Raw genomic sequence first — 21428 nt, forward strand, 5'->3', positions numbered from 1 at the left:
TGTTGAGTTTTTTAGATATACTGTAAAAATTCTCATTTCAAAATTTCACCCCTTTTGAGTTCCCCTTAAGTGGAGTTTCCAAAAACAAATCACCTATGTTTCTTTACATTTACAGGAGATTCCAAACACCCACTTTTTACGTCTGTAACATTTTACATTTCCAAGATATTCTGTAGATATAGTCTTTCAAAAATTCACCCCAATTTGTCACTCCTGTTTAACCGCCATTAATTGGATTTTCCGAAAACAAAATATACGTGTTTCTTTATTTTTAAAGGAGATTCTAAATACCAATTTTCACATCTATAACCTTTAAAAGTTTTGAGATATAGATACACTCATTTTAAAATATTACCCCCTTTTCACCCCCTCCCTTAATTGGATTTTCCAGAAACAAAAAAATACGTGTTTCTTTATTTTTAAAGGAGATCCCAAACACCGATTTTCAGGTCTGTAATATCTTCAGTTTCTGAGATATAAGTAACCTCATTAAAGGCATTCAACCCATTTTCCACCCCTTTTCACTCCTCCTATTGCGATTTTCCGAAAACAGAAAAATACGTGTTTCTTTATTTTTAATGAAGATTCTAAATACCAGTTTTTACATCTGCAAACTTTAAAAGTTTGGAGATAGAGATTCACTCATTTTAAAAATTCACCCCCTTTTCACCCTCCCATTAATTGGATTTTCCAAAAACAAAAAAATATGTATTTCTTTATTTTTAAAAGAGATCAAAAGTACCAATTTTGAGGTCTGTAATATCTTCAGTTTCTGAGATATAGGTACCGGTATCCTGATTAAAGGCATTCAACCCCTTTTTCACCCTTTTTCACCCCTCCTATTGAGATTTTCTGAAAACAAAAAAATACGTGTTTCCTTATTTTTAAAGAAGATTCTAAATACCAATTTTCACATCTGTAAACTTTTAAAGTTTTGAGATATAGACACACTCATTTTAAAATTTCACCCCCTTTTTCACCCCCTTAGCGACGGAATATCCAAAAACCCTCTCTTAGCGAGCACCTACATCTTAATATGAATATATCCCCAAAATTTCATTTCTTTATGTCCAGTAGTTTTGGCTCGGCGATGATGAATCAGTCAGTCAGTCAGTCAGTCAGTCAGTCAGTCAGGACAAGCTACTTTATATATATAGATATGTGTAAAGAAGTGGAATCAGAGATAAGGCTTTTTGCAGATGATGTTATTCTGTACAGAGTAATAAATAAGTTACAGGATTGTTAGCAAATGCAAAATAACCTCGATAATGTTGTGAAATGGACAGTATGATGATAAACGGTGTTAAAAGTCAGGTTGTGAGTTTCACAAATAGGAAAAGCCCTCTCAGTTTTAATTACTGCACTGATGGGGTGAAAGTTCCTTTTGGGGATCATTATAAGTACGTAGGTTAATATAAGGAAAGATCTTCATTGGGGTAATCATATAAATATGATTGTAAATAAAGGGTACAGATCTCTGCACATGGTTATGAGGGTGTTTAGGGATTGTAGTAAGGATGTAAAGGAGAGGGCATATAAGTCTCTGGTAATAACCCAACTAAAAGTATGGTTCCAGTGTATGAGACCCTCACCAGGTTACTTGATTCAAGGACTGGAAAATATTCCAAAGAATCGCAGGTCGTTTTGTTCTGGGTGATTTCCGACAAAAGAGTAGTGTTACAAAAATGTTGCAAAGTTTGGGCTGGGAGGAAATGGGAAAAAGGAGACAAGCTGCTTGACTAAGGGGTATGAAAATGAAAACCTACAACCTGTTTTCCAGTCATTGAGCGGGTCAGTGATGTAATGAATGAAGCAGATATAGGCTGTTAGTACGATGGGGTCGCCACTCTCAAAGTGATTTATTAATGACTGATAGATGCTATGAAATGAGAATGGAGAGTGTTGCTGGAATGAAAGATGACAGGGAAAACCGGAGTACCCGGAGAAACACCTGTCCCGCCTCCACTTTGTCCAGCACAAATCTCACATGGAGTGACCGGGATTCGAACCGTGGTATCCAGCGGTGAGAGGCCGACGCGCTGCCGTCTGAGCTACGGAGGCTCTTCACTAAGGGGTATGTAATGCCAATATAAATGGTCCGTTATTGGAAATTATAAATTATCCAGCTATCTCATTCTTGGTTGCCAGCATTTCACCCCAGTGTGCTAAATTGGGCTCTTCAGTTGGTAAATACCACACCTACCAAGAAGCATGGCTAGTGCATACCATGGAGGCCACTGCGTAGGCTAGTTGGAGCCACCAGCAGTGCCAATGCACTATGAGAGTGTCTCATTACCACAAATTGATGCCTGCCTGGCCATCAGATTATATAGATGTTGATTCCCATGGGGAACCTGAAATATTTGTCCCTATAAATTTACTCATTCAGGATAAATTTGCTCATTCAGGACAAATATTTCATGTTCCCCATGGGAATCAACATCTATATCATAAGTGGTATGTTCCGAGCTGTCAGTGGGGAGATGGCGTGGAATGACACCAGTAGACAAATAAGTTTGAATGGTGTCTTTTAAAGTAGGAAAGATCACAATATGAAGATAAAGTTGGAATTCAAGAGGACAAATTGGGGCAAATATTCATTTATAGGAAGGGGAGTTATGGGTTGGAATAACTTACCAATGGAGATGTTTAATAAATTTCCAATTTTGGGAGAGAATGGTACAAACAGTGAAAAGCTTTTTGAAGAAAGCCTTAGGAAGCAGGCGGTTCGATGATGAAGAAATTTACACAGTTCTCGTCGGAATTGAAGCAACAATCAACAGTAGACCCTTGACGTATGTGGAAAACGATCCTCAGCATTGTGCGCTGACACCAGCACATTTTCTTATTGGTGATAACACAACAAGGCTACCAGACAGAAAGACCAATATTGAGGATAGTAACAAAACAAAAGGAGAAATGAATCAAATGTGGATAGAAGGACAGTCTGTACTGAACACATTTTGGAAGCAGTGGAGGAACGAGTATCTATTGGATCTAAATCATTTCCATGAAGTTCAGCAACGGAACCAGTATCGTCCACTTCTTCAACAAGGAGATTTGGTGCTGCTAAGAGACGATAAACTACCAAGGCAAATTTGGAAGCTAGCTAGAATCTCCAAACTCGTCATAGGACGAGATGGGAAGATCAGGTCTTGTGAGCTGACTGACAAAGAGGGAAGAGTGTTTCAAAGACCCATTCAACTGGTACATCCATTGGAGTTGAGCAACCGTGATACGGCTCAAGGTGGAGAAGAGTGTGGAGAATTATCTAATTGACAGTATCTGTTCACTACACACCGAAGGAGTTTGAGCCTCCATGGACGTTAAGATACTCTTTGCTATCTGCTTAATATGGACTCCATGAAAGTAATAGTATAGTAGTCATGGTAATGTTTTGATGATGTTGTAGCAGAGGATGATTATTTTGTAAGAATAAATAAGCAAATTATGACATTTCAGTGTTCTTATCAAGTAAAACATTACAAGTTGACCACTATTGGAATCCTGCCAGATAGACTTAACTATGTGATTTTGATTGACTTAGGTCTCATCTGTGTAATATATAGGTATAGGTCTTTTGCCCCCAGAAATAATTTTGTGCATTCGTCGTAAGAATTTTACTCTAGCTGCAAATACATAGTCACCTCTCTCCATTAAAAATTCTGAACCTTGATTAGTCTTCCTTGTCCTGAAATATTCTTGATGTGGAGGAGGTGGAACTATTATAGGATATATTTCTCCTCAGATATTTTATGAGCAGTTTGAAATTCTCCCCTATGAATAACATTTTTGTTGAAGTTATCTTAATGTGTGATTGTTTATGGAAAATAATTTATGTGTTTTCTGGGAGTTGAAAACATAGAGTACCCGGCAAGTTCAACTTCTTGGCCTTCTGACATATATGTGATATGGTGAATTTATTTACACCACACAGTTTAGCAGTCAGAATTTGACTCTTGAAAGAATCAAGTTTTGCTCTGTGTTCTTCACTGGAGCATTCCTTACAGAAGTTGTACACACAAAATATTATGTTCCAAGACTTCATAACATCAACTTTTCTCTTTCACCCAGTGCCTGTACTTGGTTTACTTAGCGAGATCATTTACAATAAATGCACACACTCACACACAACTCAAGATACTGAAACACATGAATGCACAATACTTAACAACACCCCTGCAGTGTCTTCCTACATAGATGTAGCAACATAATTAAGTCAGAAGTGAGAGATGAGGAAGTATGTACGATGAGTAACACATGTCCTATTTAGAGATTTCATACTGCTACCTTTAAAAACATACCACATGGTTCTTAAAGCGATCTTATATTCACGGCCAGTTATAATCTGATTTAATATGCTGTAACTTGAAAGCTACTGCAGATAAAAATACGGGGACTTCTGTAGTCCCTTCGTAGAACTGTTCTCCATATTGACAGCTTATTATCCTTCTTGCTTCATTCATGTGCTTGACCAGCAATTATATTACAAATTATACTTCGCTGCGAGTGCGAGGAGCTAGGCAACACTGTGGATTCCCGATTGGTCAGTGTTGGGAGGAGTGTCATGAATAAAATGCTTAAGGCTTGATGTCTGCTACAGTACTGTCTTAGAAGAGAAATACTTAGAGTAAAGTAGGAGAACAATTAAACAAACATCAGATTCTTGGCAAAAACCAATACAATGAGTATTGAAGCAATAATCATTAAACATCAACTTTGATGGTCTGACCAAGTCACTCATATGCCTTACAAATGCATTCCTAAGCAAGAAATGTCAACTGTAGAGTAGAAAATATAATCAGGGAGGACAGCAAAAGTGATGCAAGGGTACTCTAAAATCTAATATGAAGGCATGACAAATAGAGAATTTGGAGGATGTAGTGTCTGATTAGTCGTTGTGGCAATGTCTTGTCCATGGGGGCCCGTATCATTTTGAACAGCAGCAGCAAAGGCATAAATCTGATAAAAAGAAACTGTAAGTGAGAAAATTACACAAGAAATGACAGAAGAGCAACAAGATGCTTTGGCAGTTTAAATATGCCAGCATTGAGGCAGAGTTCGTGCTTCCAGAAATTGTTTCTTCAGCCATGTAAAAACCCATCACTGATGTCCTTGATGCATTCAGAAGATATCTTGTGAGCGAGTGAATGCTTATGATGTAGACTAATTTGTATTTACTCTATACTGAGCACCCTTTATTATAGGAGAAAATAACCATACTTCAAAAACTTATGATTATGATTATGATTATGATTATGACTCCTCTAAGCCTGACTGATAAGAACATATTTTACAGATTAAGACTAACTTCATATTAGCTTGTTCAGGTTAAAACATCCTACTTACAGGAATCCCAGCCAATGAACTCTCGTTTGAATGAATTCTCATTCTCCAGCCAGCGCTGCAATGGAGCAAAGTATTCGAGAATTCCGCTGGGCGTTAGTTTGCGCTGTCCTGTCATTACCTCCATAGCATCAGGCCAGGGTCTAGATGAGCCCATCTGCATCATACGTCTGTAACAGAAAATTAAAGCTACAATGTGGATGACAGCATGTCGCACATTAACTTTTTGATGTTATGTGGATGTTATGAAAGTTATGTTTACAAAAATTAAAATGGACTGCCACATTATTTTGGGAAACTTAAATTGCTGCACCAGTGTTCTAATGAGTTGAATCGTATCCCACTGTCGGCAGCCCTGAAAATGGTTTTCCGTGGTTTCCCATTTTCACACCAGGCAAATGCTGGGGCTGTACCTTAATTAAGGCCACGGCCGCTTCCTTCCCACTCCTAGGCCCTTCCTGTCCCATTGTCACCATAAGACCTATCTGTGTCGGTGCGACGTAAAAAAAAAAAAAAGAGTTGAAGTCAATTCCTGGAGTTAACTGCCTACATGATGCTGATGATTTGGTCTTCTGGACTGAGACAGAAAAGAACAGGGTTGAGATAAGAACTTTGCAAATTCTCATCATTACACTGATTATGCTTGAAAACTGGTGTAACATGAAATCATCAGTTCGGGTTTAGGAAAGGTTATTCCAGTAAAGCTCAACTTGTAGGATATCAGTAAGATATAGCAGATATTTTTGATTCAGGAGCTTAAATGGACTGTATCGCTACTGAACTATCCTAGGCATTTCAAAGGGTAGATCATGGGAGATTATTGATGAAAATGAGGGCTATTGGACTAGACAGAAGAATGGTTGAATGAGTGGCTAAATTTCTAGAAAACAAAATTCAGAGAATTAGAGTAGGTGAAGCATTATCTGATCCTGTAATGATTAAGAAGGGGCTTCCACAGGGCAGTATCGTTGGACCTGTATGCTTTCTTATATATAAATGATATGAGTAAAGATCCAGAATCACAGATAAGGTTATTTGCAAATGATGTTATTCTGTATAGAATAGTAAATGAGCTGCAGGATTGTGAGCGACTGCAGGCTTGATGCACCTTGAAGAAAATCATACAGCAGTCAAATACCATGTGAATAACTTTCTGTGATAATGACAATCACACCAACGATTACAAGTTGTGCTGCTTTAAATGTGCTTACAGTTTTAATGGCTTTCTAGACATGGCGCTAAATATATTGCATTTTATTTTGATGTATTTGACTTCAAATTACAATTCACTTTCCAATGTTTTTAATGTCCTTGACATATTTTAATGTCCACAATTGAGGATGAAATATGTCTCAATAAATAACAATGTTGTCTTGAAAATAAAGACAGATTGTTGGTATTGTAAAGGTGGAGTTTTTGATAGAGGATTTCACAAGTTCATATATGTGGTATGTTTTGAGCTGTCAGACATGAGCTGGCATGGAATGACAAAAGTAGAATAATAAGCTTGAGTGGAGCTTTTAGAAGTAGGAAAAATCATCATATGAAGATAAAGTTGGAATTCAGGAGGACAGGTTGAGGAAAATATTAATTTATAGCCGAGGAATAAGAGGAGCATGTAGGGACCCTCTTTGGAGGCAGCCCTGCCTATGTGAGTACCAGAGCACACTGACCCGGTGTGTAACATCTGGTAAGGGTCTCAGCTCAGGGTTACAAGTGAAGACCTCAACGGCATCTACAGCGGAGAAGTTGGACTTCGGTACGGTGGAGATGGCAGACGGAGCAGCGCTGTACTTAGGAATTAATATGAGTACAACCTGCTGCCTTTCAGTTGGATAGGGGACTATCAAAGGCTAAGGAAGTACATCCCGACTGAAACATCCTCTCTAGTGTTAGGCTTAGCAGGCCAGCAAAAAGACACATTGGAAGTGCTTCCAAAACTAAAAAGAGCCTCGAATACCATAATAAAATCCCAAATGCGACTTCATTTTTGCATGGCTGAGCTAGGAAGAATGGTCAGCAGCCTAATGTTAAACAGAGCCATGCCAAGAAAAAACCACTATGAGACAGAATAAGACATGAATTGGGACTTTAAACATCGTGCCCAGACTGCTAAGTGTGAAGAGCTCATTGATCTCATGGAACAAAGGAAAATAGAAGTCCTAGGGTTGAGTGAAAGGAAGTGGAAATGGAAAGGGTGTAAAATCTCTTCCCAAAGGTTACACTCTCCACTGGCTTGGCAGTACAAATGATGCACATAATGGTGTAGCATTTCTCCTAAGTAAACACGTAGATGCAGTTTCAGACATAGAATATTACAGTGAGAGGATAATGATGTTATGATGGAAAACAAATAAGAAGATCTTGACAATTGTTTAGGTGTATGACCACAATCTGGTTGCAGTCAAAAGGAGAAAAATACCTTCATTGAGGACCTGAAAGAAATGTAGAAGAGGACAATGTAATGTCTTATGGATTAAAGCTTATGGAGAAAATTATTGTTAAATGCCTCAGAACAACATTGAACCTCAGCTAGAAGAAGAACAATGTGGATTTAGGGGTGATAGAACAACCACTGACCTAATCTTTGCTGTTAGGATGATTACAGAGAAATACTGGAAGAAAGGAAGTGCCTAGGGACAAGATCTGGGATTGTCTATCAAGAAGAAACGTTCCAGACCCTCTTCTCAGAAAACTGAATGCTGTATACCCATTGTCAGAGCTGTGTCCAAATAGGCAGCTGATATTTGGATTGGTTTGTTACTTCCAAGGGAGTGCAACAGGGCAGTGGATTTTCACCACTGCTATTCACCTCTGTAATGGACTAAATTACACAGAGAGTGAAACAGCAATGTGTCGGTAGTGATTTCAAGGGATTGACTTTCACAGATGATGTGGTGATTTGGGGTTGCACAAAGGAAGAAGCACAGCAGCAACTAGATGCTTGGAACAACCAATTTAAGGAGTTTGGCCTAAAAATTAGACTTACAAAGATGGTAGTCATGAAGGTTAGGAGGCAAAGAAGTAGTATGAATATTATGCTGGATGGAAAGAAGATAGCAGAAGTTGATCAATTCCAATAATTTGGCAGCATTGTAACTCAAGATGGCCATTGCTCAGATGAAATCACCAATAGGATTCAGAAAGGAGCTCATTTGTATCATCAACAGCACTATGTCATTTTATGGTATATTTGCCTGTTCTGAAGACGCCGCGTTTCTAGCAATCTCTTGTATCAATTGTTACTCTTCCCCATCATGTGTTGTTACTACTACGTAAACATTTCCCTATTCTGGTAGATGGCATCTCATGCATCAGCATATGTCAAAGCATTTCTTTTCTGCCTGTCTCATTGGGTTAATTTTCTGGTTGGTTGGGTGGAGAGTTTTTGATTTGAGAATATGGAAGTGATGGATTTCCAAGTCGCCTTTGTGGTGTATAAAATATATTTTAAAAGATTCAAGATGTCTTTATATGATTCTCGGCCTTTCGAGAATGTTAATTGCCTATGTATGTGAGGTACTTATTTTCCTTTAATCTTCTTGTGGTTTGAAAATTGCTTCCTTCTGTGCTCACCATTACTGGGTTAGAAAGGCTTCTCTCATTACATGTTTTTTTAATTTATTTGTGTGTTAATTTTACCTTTACATGCTTCTTTTCGTATTGTTATTTACCGATCCGCTATGTTTATTTTGAAAACAGAAGATGACACGGATTCATGTGTGTGTATGGGATTGTTTGCCGTGTGCTGTCCGAGACCTTTCACTCGTATCACTTCTTTAACATACCGCTTGAGCTCATGTTGTATTATTTTATCGCTTGTTCTGTATATTTCATGTCCACCACATTTGCGTGGTATGAATACAAGCTAACAACGCGATTGACTGCTTTCTGTGTGTTTTGGATGGAGACACTCCGTCTCCTTAAGATAGATCACTTTCTGGTTCGTATTGTCTGTTTGAGCTCAAGAGCAGTTGTTTGTTTAGTTATGTGCTGTGTGGCTGATGTTCATATGCATCCAGCCCGCGTGTCCCTTTATTGGCAACCTAAAGTCAATGGTCTCTGTGTGGGCAAGAGTTGTTCTGATCTTTGGATCTGAGGTACCTTTTGTGTCTAATTTACTTATTTATTATTCTTTACGCATTGCCATCATTGGCTTTCTTTACCTATTTTCTAGTTTATTACATTTTATTCTTAATGGAACGCCTTTCTATTTTGTCTTTGTTATTTGGCATGCATCCATGGTAACCTCCCTTTATCTCTCTTCTCTTTGCTTTAATTTTATGAGCTCGGTGCACCCTTCCCTCTTCTCCTGTTTTAAGCTCTTTTGCTCAACGATCTTGTATTTTTGGGGGATATGGTTTTCTTGTTTATCTGAGTGTTGTTGTGGGCATTATGTCTTATCTTTTCGACTAAAACGGAGAATGTTATGATAGAGTCCTGTTTCTCCTTTAACTTATGGTCGCTTGGACCTGATATGCATAAAATACTCTGAAACCACCTGAATTTATGTCCCTCATTTAATTGAGGTAGATGCCATGCCATTATACCTGAGTTTTCATCACATCTTACATTAAGGTAAGAGAGTGAGAGAAGGTGTGATAAACCATGAATCCTATGTATTTTGATTATGGGCCACACACAATTAATATAAATTATTAGATTAGTTGGCCTCCTTGTTTTGCCTATGCTGCCTTTTGATTTTTCTCTTCTTAATAAACTTATGTTTTTGCCTTCATTCCAGCTTACTTTAATTTCTTTGTGTCTCTTACATGTGTGTTACTTGTATAAGAGGCCTGGGTCCAGATCCTGGCAGTCTTTGCCAGTTTTGACCAAATCCACTGCATTGGGTCTTCGTTGCATTCTTAGTGGTAGTTCAATCATCAAGTTAGGAACTTTCTCTGAGACAGCCAAATTCCTTTAATATCTAAGAAAATATTGTATCAGGCCTACTTTGTACGAATAACAACATACGGTATGGAAACTTATACCATCAACAGAAGGGTTAGCAGCAGACTCCAGGCTGCAGAAATGAAATTCCTGAGGTCAGTGCTCCAGAAAACGAGACAAGATAAGATCCAGAATGAAAAGGTCCGCAAAGACATCCAAGTGAAACCACTAAATGAAATTCGAGCAACATCAAGATTGAGATGGTTTGGTCACTTGAAGAGGATGGATCTGAAGAGGGTAGCATGAAAATGGTTTGACAAAGATCTGGAGGGAAAGCAACCTAGGGGCAAACCAAGGACATGATGGATCTCCCAAATAAAAGATGATCTGCAAGGAAGAGGAGTGGAATTGTGTAAAGTTGAAGGAGAAGAAGAAGAAGTAGTGTACTTACGTAGACATAAATAGAGCGCTCTTGCACTGAACCCAGGAAACTGGAGACAGTTAAATGATGATGATGATGATGATTATGATGATCAGGGTGAGGAGTAAGGGATTGGAATAAATTATCAATGGAAATGTTCAATAAAACTCCAAGTTTGTTGAAAATATTTAAGAAAAACCAAATGTAAACAATTGATAGGGATTCTGCCACCTGGGCTACAGCCCTAAATGCAAATCAATGATTGATTGATTGATTGATTTATTGATTGATTTGTTACTGGAAGGAATTCTATGTGCAATGTCAATGTCTTCTTTGGCGATTTTGCATCCAAGTGCTTTGCTGATATCCATGATGATGTAGACATCTTCAGATAGCAGGTCCGTTGCCCCATGGATCTCATCATTATTTCACCTAAGATACTGGTTGAGATGTTCACCTTCATCACTACAAACCACTTTGACGTTTTCAAGTTGCCACTTCGGTTCTTGAATTCTTCATCGTGTTTAATAAGCTGTGATTTCAACCCATCAATAATAACTGTTTTGGTTTAAAGTAAATTTTGTTTTAGAGCCTAGTAATGACTGAAATAATAGGTGTAAGTGGTTAACCAAAACTATTAAAACTTAGTTAAAACTAAATCCTTAGATGGATTTATTATTATTTTATCCTACTATGGACTAACAGAAATAAAAATTGCCATTAAATGCTGAAATATCAAAAAGGTTACACATGGATTACACACAAAAATTGCAAGCAAGAAACTACCTAATAAAATAACTACATTAGAATCCTAAACTGTACTTAGGTGTATCCTATTTACAACATGTTACCTGAAACAATAGAAATGTAATTGAAACTAAATACTTAAATACCTAGACAGATTTATTTTCCTGCTGCTTGCTCAGAAAATGTTAAAACTGCCCTTATTAACTATAAATTCATTAATAATAATATACTTATTGCAGCTAATTTCCATACACAAAGAATAGACTAAATCATTCAATGCAGAGCCTAATTAGAGGAATTTTCCTTCCTGCACACCTTAGTACCTGATAACGATCACACTGCTTCCCACATAAAGCACATGCGTCCCTCATTTGGGGAGTGATACTTCGTTGTGGAGCATAGTTTGAAATGAAAACCACGCACAACTAGTCTTGTTGTCACGTGCCGTAACTCAAAGTTGCCTTCCTTCCATTTGTCGTTGATCATCGCTTCTGTATTATAATTCTACTTTGCACTATAAAGGTAAGCAATCGCTGTCACTTCACTTCAGTGCACTGTCAATCCACAAGCTGTCAGAGATTAGCATTATGCAGACTAGGATTAGGTGAAATACACTGAAAAAACTTTGAATAATATATAACACCAAGTCATGGTGGCACAACAATAAACTCTTGTAGTTGTTGTTATTATTTTTTGTAGCTATTGCTAGCCTGGTAGAAAGAGCCCTCATAAAGCAGACTCTCCGATGAGGTTGGACAGCACCTCTCATGTGTAGGAAACTGTGTGCTAGTGTGGTGGATGAGAGTGTTGTGTGTGATGTGTGAGTTGCAGGAATGTTGGAGACAGCACAAATACCCACTCACTGAGTGCATGGAATTAATTGCTCATGACTAAAATCCCTTGACTCGTGTAGGAATTGAACCCCAGGCCCCGAGGACCAGTATGCTGACTGTTTACCCAAGTAGCTAGATACAAAATGTGACTGAAAATATTCCATTAAAATAAAAACTAAAATCAAACGACATGGAACTATCCCTAGCAAGCGACCACTACTCAGCCCGAGTACGAGGTGATGCTTCGTCAGTGCGATGAATTCTCTTGGTTGTCGTTCTTGGCTTTCCAACTGGGGCTCCTACCTCACCATCAAGTGGCTCTTCAATTGTTTTTATGTAGACTAAGGGGACCTTAAACTAACCCTTAGATCCAGGTAAAAAAAACTGTCACTGGGCCAGTAATAGAATATATTGGCTAAGAGGCAGACATGCTACCCCTAGACAGTGGGGCCAGCCCATTACAAGTAGCATAGCATAATTATTATAACATAATCAAATAGCAATTCAATGATGGTTTAAATATTTCCAGTACCTTAACACTGCGATGTAGAGAATGTTTCATTTTCACAACCACATTGTACTAGAAATAACCACACCCGGGTGACTGGAGTGGGACATTGATGATGATGATGATGATGATGATGATGATGGCGATTATTATTATTATTATTATTATTATTATTATTATTATTATTATTATTATTATTATTATTATTATTATTATTATTATGAGGAGGAGGAGGAGGAGGAGGAGGATGATGATTGAACTAGAAATAAATTTTCAACATACTAGGTTGTGTTCAATACATAACAATAAGCTATATAACAGATGCTAAATACAAAACACAAGTGGCCAAGTGGAAACTAGTAGGACCCAACTTCCAATTTCACGTCCGTCCAATTGAGCTATGGTGGCCTAGGTCACATTTGTTCTGCTGGAAAGATCTAAGCTATATGTCTGTCACTACTGGTATCCCATTTTAGAGTATGTGCAAGTCGCCCGTTGTCAGCCAATTCAATCAATATATTTAATTTTGACAACTGCATTGTACTCAAAAAAAACTTTCATGTATTAGATGTAAGGCTTTTCAGGTGTTTGCTCTATAAACCAGCATTTCATCTCAGGCCTGACACTAGACTCATTAGAGAGGGATGTGTCAGGCCCTGCCCACTGATGTTGGGGTGTATGCAGGTGAATTTATCATAAGCTCTTTTATTATTTATGTTGACGACTTCCTCATTGGTCTTCCTTTCTACCCACAATATTCAAAGCATTCCTTTGTATAAGTATGTATCAAAAGTTTCAATCTACCTGAAAAGCCTTACATCTAATTTTTGAAATACTCTATTGGTGTAGGATAAATATAATTCCCTCGTGGGAACTTAGATATTTCACATATTAGGCAAAGGAACTTTGGCTGGTGGAAAGATACAGAGAAATAGAATATCTCCAGGAGAAACATGACTTCATCAACCTCCATAAGAAAAGCAAGGAATTTATGGGGAATAGCATTATCTTGGTGGGAGCTGAAGAAAGGATGAAGTGTTGGAAGGAGTATGTTCAGAATCTATATAATGATGTGCAGCCAGACAAACCACCCTGCATTGATGAATGCAACGAAGCAGGTCTCGATACAACATAAAAGGAAGTATTGTATGCAATCAAGCTCCAGAAGAAAGGTAAAGCTGTGGGTCCAGAGAAGATACACACAAAAACTCTCAAACTCATTGCTCAAGGTGACGGTAGAGGCCTAGATCTGCTAACTGCGCTATTCAATGCAGAACAGTATATGAGCCTGGGAGAATTCCATATGACTGGTTAAAATCAACTTACTGTATGTTACCATACCTAAAAGAGCTCTAGTGCTCACACTGTGATGATTACCGCATGATTAGCCTTATGTCTCATGTCTTCAAAGTACTCCTACGTATCATCCATGCTTGTATCTACGCGAAATGCGAATGCCAAATTGGTCATATTCAGTTTGGTTTTAGAAACAAAATGGAAACTCTCAAGGCCCTTTACTCTTTGAACGTTTTGATACCTGATGGCTGAATACAAATGTCAACATGTAAGCATGCTTCATCGATTATTGAAAAGCTTTTGATTGTGTATCAAATGCAGAACTTGGCCAAGATTTTTAAAATTACTGATGTCGATGCTGGTGATCTATGTATCATCATTCAGTTCTACTGGAACCAAACAGCGGAGGTCAAAATAGAGGGAGACATAACTGAGGACATGGCTATATGAAGAGGCATGTGACATGGTTGTGTCCTGTTCCCTCTCCTTTTTAATATCTACTCTGAGGCTTGTGACAGTATTAACAGTATTGAACCTCTCCAACAACCTTTCTGGATTGGTGTTATAACTATAGAAATTCATGTCAAACGGCTTTATGCCAAAAAACTCTAATTATTTTCACATGATGCGGCGTTCACTCCTGCACTGGGTATGTGCAACGTCTCTGCTTAGCTGCGCATGCGCTGGGAACTCCCTGGCGTGACTGCTCTGAGCTGGCATGCCGAAGCGTTAGTTCTGAACGAGAAGCCATGATGTGAAGAAGTGGAAACATTTGCTGCACGATGGCATGGTATCTTACACTAAAACCTGGGTGAATTTCCCTTTAACGGGGATCTCATCCCGTCGAGTTTGTGGGTGACTTTCTACCATTTTCTGTAATTATCTTATTTTTCGTGAAAGCTTCTTCTGGATTCTTCATGGAGAGATTAAGCTCAGCTGCCTCGTGGTAAACACTATCAACAATGACCAGGTTTGGATTTTCTAAAGTGTAGTGTCTGAAAAAGGTACGTACCTGTGCTATTATTTTCTCATACCCCGTGAAGAAAAGTTTGATGTAGGGCAAAAGTACTTTCATCTGGACGAGCATATTAATAATAATAATAATTATTATGATATCGAATTTGGACTTGACATCGTGAGAGCTAATGTGTTTCAAAAGATGGGTTCTTCTAACCAATTATTCTTCAGAGCGTGGAAAATGCACGGTGGACTGGTTTCAAAATTTTAATTTCAAATTTAATTATTTTCATTTCTCTGTTAATGTTTTTGGTTTGGTGTATCTTGTTGATGATATCTGATTTTCGTTAATCCATTTTCGCCACCCTTAAAAAATAAAATCTTTTTTGTTTCGTTGCAGTGTGTGTGTAAATTTCTATGATAAATTATTACTTATCTTGGGAACAGCCCCTTGGTGGTAATGGTATTAATTACTCGAGGTGATGAAGACGAAGTGATCTCCTTAGCATCTAGCTGAACTGTAATCTTGTTTACTGGAACTAAAAGTTTGCTTAGTTTATTTTATACTGGTGATCGATCACATTTTATATTAGTTATTAGTAACTTCTGGTAGAAAGGTATGGAGGTCAACATTTTCCTTTTTTTCTCTGATTTATTGGTTGCAAATCTTTTATTATTATCATTTAAATGAATATCAACATATTTTCTGATTTATTGGTTGCAAATCTTTTTATTATTATCAGTTAATGGATATCAACATATTTTCTAGCTGCCTCTGTGGATCAGCAGTAGAGTGTCGGCCTCCGGATCCCAAGATAGCGGGTTCAAACTCGGCAGAGGTAGTCGGATTTTTGAAGGGGCGGAAAAAAGTCCATTCGACACTCCATGTTGTACGATGTCGGCATGTAAAAGATCTCTGGTGACACATTTGGTGTTTACCCGACAAAATTCATTAAATCTCAGCCATAGACGCCCAAGAGAGTTTCGGTTTACTCGGTCTGCCATCTAGTGGGGGCGTAGAGTAAAACGGAACGTCGAAATTGACGAGCAGACAGCCAGATGGGGTCAAATTGAAATGTCTGCACACGGTAGCTGAGGCCATACGATTATTATTATTATTATTATTATTAACATATTTTCTGATTTATTGGTTACAAATCTTTTTATTATTATCAGTTAATAAATATCAAAATATATTCTGATTTATTTAGTTGTAAATTACTTTACTATTTACATTTAATTTAATTCCAACATGATATCAAATTTATTTTCTGGCAACCATTTTTCTTTTCAGAATTAATCCTAGGTTTTACTAAAATTTGACTTCAGTTAGGGTTCCCTTTTTTCTTGAAGTTGTTATATTTCATTCAGTACCAATTACATTTTATGTTACCAAGGTGTTGTTTTTCATTCACCGTTTTCAATGGAGCACTGCCAATGTCTCTTTTCATAATTGTAACCACGGCCTTAAGCCGCTTCCCTTCTCTGTTTCCGGTAAGTGTGTGATTTTCTCCTTTTGGTTATTTTGATGTATAATGTTTGTTTTTGATGGTGTTTTCTCTCTTCTTTTCTTGTATTTGCTCTAACTCCCTTCGGGGGCAAATGCACTACCAACCTTCTCACCTGGGTGCATTTCTCCTAGGCGTGTAAGGTTTTTCTGCCCATCATCCGAAGGGCTGGTTGGTAGCCTGGAGGATGGTGTAGGTCAGAGGCTGTCTTCAGGGAAGCTGTCAAGAATGTTAACTTAAGCATCAGGATCTATTGCAATGTCATTAATAACATCTGCTTTGCTGATGATAGGGTCGTGTTGGTCAATAGCCTTACTGATCTTTAAATTATTATTAATAATGTTGTAAGGATCAGTGCAGCATTTGGTCTGTTCATTATATTTATATTGGAAAGAGCAAGCTGATTATATTTTTGAAAACATCAAAGCATGCCCCCCTGCATATCAACAACACAATAGCTCAGCAAGTGTCATCCTTGGAATGTCTTGGTTCTATAGTGAATGAACACTGCAAAACCACTAATGAAATCTCCAAAAGTTTGATGAACTGTATCAGGGCACTATTCAGCGGTAGAGATCTCAGATTTCAGCACCAGGTTTGGATTTTGTGATGCCATATTTACCCTGTCCTTTTGTATGGTTTTGAAGGCTGGATGCTCGGCCCTTTGATGGAGAAGCAGACTGAAGCTTTTGAAACATACTTGTTCAGAAAATGCTTTGAATATCCTGGTTAGAAAGGAAGACCAGTGAGGAAGTTCTCAGCTTGTTAAATAAGGATAAAAGAGCTTCTAACAACCGTCAAGGAGTGAAAGCTCGGGTACATCGGGCATATCATGAGAAGTCAATGATATGAACTTCTCCAACTCATCATCAAGGGGAAAAATTGAAGGACAACGATCCGGGAGGAGATGGAGAAATTCCTGGCTTAAAGACCTGCACATCTGGTATAGATAAAACTGTCAAGCTCCTGTTTCACGAGTAATCATAATCAATTGGATTGCTAACCTCCGTAGGGAGATGATGACCTAAGAAGTAATATTAGGTCATGTTCAAAACGTACAGTAAGTCACACAGTGAAGAGATGTTAAGTACAGCAAAAAAAAGGCCAACCTGACATCAGTGAGATCTGATTCCACAACCTTCCGATTTTTCATCAGATGCTCTATCCAGCTGATCTATGGTGGCCTAGGTCACGTTTGTTCTTTAGGCAAGGATCTCAGCTACAGGCCTGGCAGTACTGCCATCACCCTGTAGAGTGTGTGCAAGTCACCCGTTGTAGACCAATTCAATGAATATTTAATTTTTACAACTGCATTGGACTCGAAATAAAATTCCAATGTATTAGTTCATGTTCAGTACATATAGTAAGTTACATACTAAAGAGATGTTAAGTACAGAACAAAAATTGCCAACTAGACACCAGTGGGATCCAGACCCACAAACTTCCAATTTTTCGATGGATGCTTTATCCAACTGAACTATGGTTTATTTCAAGTACAAATGGAAGTGGGGTTCCATTATTCCCATAGGTCCTAGGCTTGCTTAAAATATTCTGAGTTGGGTAAGTTCTGTGAAGCAGGATTTTACCCTTCTTCCATATAGTCCCAGTGAGAATCTCTGCTGTAATAGGTCCTAGCCACCCAAACACAAGGAGGGTCTTGATTCGGAATATGTCAGAGATAAGCAACTGGTGTCCCAACCCTCAGGCCATTCATCCATTGCCCATGGTTCATGAACTAGGACGTGACTACAGTAACCCATACCAGGAACCACAAAAATACTTCAACTTCATAAAAACAACCGCAGCAAAACAGCTTTCCATTTAGCACAGACTAAAGTGATATAGCCATTCAAGTAAAAACATGATTGCTATTAATGCACATATGGTTAAATTACGACGGGTGATATTTCTAATAGGAAAAGAGATGACATGTGAAAAACAAGAAAGTTCAAAAGGATATCACTCACACAAATCAGCTACAAGTTCTCAATATTAGCACTTAACACACAAGGAGAATTGTAGTAAGAATGTCAAATATGTAGTCAGCCAGTCTTCACTGTTGTATGAGAAGAAGAAGAAGAAGAAGAAGAAGAAGAAAGAGAAGAAGAAGAAGAAGAAGAAGAAGAAGAAGAAGAAGAAGAAAAACAAGAAGAAGAAGAAGAAGAAGAAGAAGAAGAAGAAGAATGGAGCTAAAATGTAGTTAAGCTTACTTGATTAGATTACCAGCTTTTGCGTTATGGTAAATATCACACTGATGCAGAGGTCTTTCATACTTATTTTTGGGATTGTACAGACCAGCCTCGATGCAGAGGGCACGGTGGAACTGGAACTGGATAATGCTGCTGATGAAGTACCTGCAGAGAATGCAATTATTATTATTATTATTATTATTATTATTATTATTATTATTATTATTATTATTATTAGGCTTGGAAAGCAACTAGAGCATTAATGCAAAAGGATTTGCCCGCTCAAGAGAAAGTAGAACAGAGCACCACAAACAGAAACGTAGAACAGGATAACTGGGAAATAGCGTTATCAAAGAAGAAGAAGAAGAAGAAGAAGAGGGAACAGAGGCAGAAGAAGGCAGATGAAGATGGAGGTACTCAACCTGAACTAGTACTGCTATCTGAAACTGTTAAAAAGAACGAGCAATGGAAACGTTCAACTATAAGAAGTTAAATTAATAAATTTCATTGTTTGTCCGTATTGAACCAAGATTACAACTTTTGTTATAATTTGGATCCACCTTATTCAATACAAAAACTGTTGTTTAGATGAAATTACAACATATATTTCAATCAGAACTAGATTTGACGCCCTTTTTGTGTCATCAGCTGATATAGGTTCTTGGAAAAATTGGCAATCACATAAGTTTATCTACGTCAAATTGAACACAGTTTAAAACCATATTAACAACCTAAAACTGTGTTACAATTAAACTGTTTCAAAGTCCATATTTTCTACAAGTCCGAGACTTGCGAGTCTTAAACCTTAAATTGATGAAAACATATGTAAACCGGTTTGCTCACTAATAAACTAACGTGGATTTAAAAGAACAACAACTTAAAAATAAAATAGTCTTGAAGAAACATTAGCTTAATTTAACACACTTCTTAAAATGTGATGTAGAATCGTATTAAAATAATTCAATAAAATCTTCAGAGTCGCTTTAATGGAGCAATCCTAGTGAGGTGGAAACGAGCTATCGGTCCTTTAAGATGTTAACAAGTACAACGTTCCCAGTTCAATGCGGACCTGAAATAATAGAAATCTAATAAACTATCGCTTAACTGAAGAGGCAAAATATAAAATTACGTCTTATAACGTAAACGTTTTTACGTGACTCGCCTCAAAAGATCGCTGTCCATGCGAAGCACAATGAAGCCTAGCGAGCAGTGTTGTGTTAGTAATCAAGTGTCCAAGGTTGGTCTGGGTCGAAGGGGGGAAATAGCGGAAAGTGGGAGGAGCAACTGAGGAGCGGCAAACTGTTGGAGCTCCGGAGGGTGTGGTCGTAGAAAGCAACTAGTAAAGCTATTGCTCATAATATGAAACACCGTCCTATTAACCGGGATATGTACATTTTTAAAAAACTCAATAAGGAAATCAAAAAGAATATTTGATTTTTCATAAATTTTATTTAAATTAAGGTTTGGATTAAAATACTGATCCAGGTGTATATAGCAACCCTCTGTAACATCCAGCAAACTTCCTTTTCCTAAGTACTCCAAGATGTCAATGTCCTGTTCTATAGATGTGAATTTATGCTTTAGATCATGTACATGCTGGCCTACCGCGGAAAATCTGTTATATTTTATTGCATTGGTATGTTCCGTGTATCTAATTTTAAAACTTCTTCCTGTTTGACCTAGATATGTGCACCCACAGTCGTTACATTTAAATCTATACACGCCCGATTTGGTATATGGGTTCGATCTATTTACTGAGGCTGAATTGTGCAATATAACTGTATTATTATTATCGGTACGAAACGAAACCTTGACATTATGTTTCTTGAAAACGTTAGTAAACTTATATATATCCTTATAATAAGTAAATATTGCGAACGCCTTTTGAGTAGGTTTGTCTTTGGCTAAAGTGGTTTGTAAACGGTACCTGAATTTGTCGATGATACGTTCAATAAAGCATTCACTAAAACAATTAACCTTAGCCATTGAACGGATTATATTGAGTTCTTTATTCAAATTAGCTTTTGTCATGGGGATCCTAAATGCCCGTTCTACTAAACTATTGTATGTAGAGTTTTTTTGACTCTGTGGGTGTTCTGAGTCTTGTCTAATAGTGACTGCCGTTTGTGTAGGCTTTCTAAAAATGCTATAAGCAAAAGATGAATCTGATCTGTTGATTTTTAAGTCAAGAAAATTAATTGATTCATTACTTTCTGACTCCAAAGTAAATTTAATCTGTGGGTCAATGTTATTAAGTACATCTAGAGTAGCCGTTGCGTCCCTAACACGTTCATCTAAAATTACTAATGTATCGTCCACAAATCTAGACCAAAACAGAATGTTGTCAAATTCTCCGTCGTTCTCCATTATGCATGTTTCCAAAGAATCCAGATAAATCTCCGCCAAGATTCCCGAGGCCGGAGATCCCATTGCCAACCCATCCTGTTTATAAATGACCTTGTCAAAGACGAAGTAATTATTATTTACAAGTAACTTAACCAATTTAATGAAATCTTGTATTTCAAGTTCACTTAGCTGACTGTAGGATCTTAGATTCTTAAAAACAATAGGAAGCAACTTATTGGTTCTAATACTCAGAAACATGTTGACAATATCAAATGAATGTAAAGTATGGTGAGCTTGTAATTTAAAATTGCTTAATTTATTAACCAGTTCCATGGAGTTCTTTATGGATTTGTTTGCCATAAATCTATAGTGTTGTTTAAGGAATTT

The 21428-nt window shown here is 37.6% G+C and overlaps 1 protein-coding gene across 1 annotated transcript in view; it reads right to left on the reverse strand.

Moving 5' to 3' along the window:
- The window catches only part of LOC136858968 (angiotensin-converting enzyme), a 248026-nt gene that overhangs the window by 23838 nt on the left and 202760 nt on the right, over window positions 1–21428 (reverse strand). The window contains exons 8-9 of the mRNA XM_067138664.2: window positions 18717–18860; window positions 5350–5516 (exon numbers count right to left, since the gene is read on the reverse strand). Of these exons, the coding sequence (XP_066994765.2) occupies window positions 5350–5516; window positions 18717–18860 (311 nt within the window). The remainder of the gene's footprint in view (window positions 1–5349; window positions 5517–18716; window positions 18861–21428) is intronic.

The sequence above is a fragment of the Anabrus simplex genome, chromosome 1, assembly GCF_040414725.1.
Source record: "Anabrus simplex isolate iqAnaSimp1 chromosome 1, ASM4041472v1, whole genome shotgun sequence".
In the NCBI taxonomy this organism is placed as follows: domain Eukaryota; kingdom Metazoa; phylum Arthropoda; class Insecta; order Orthoptera; family Tettigoniidae; genus Anabrus; species Anabrus simplex.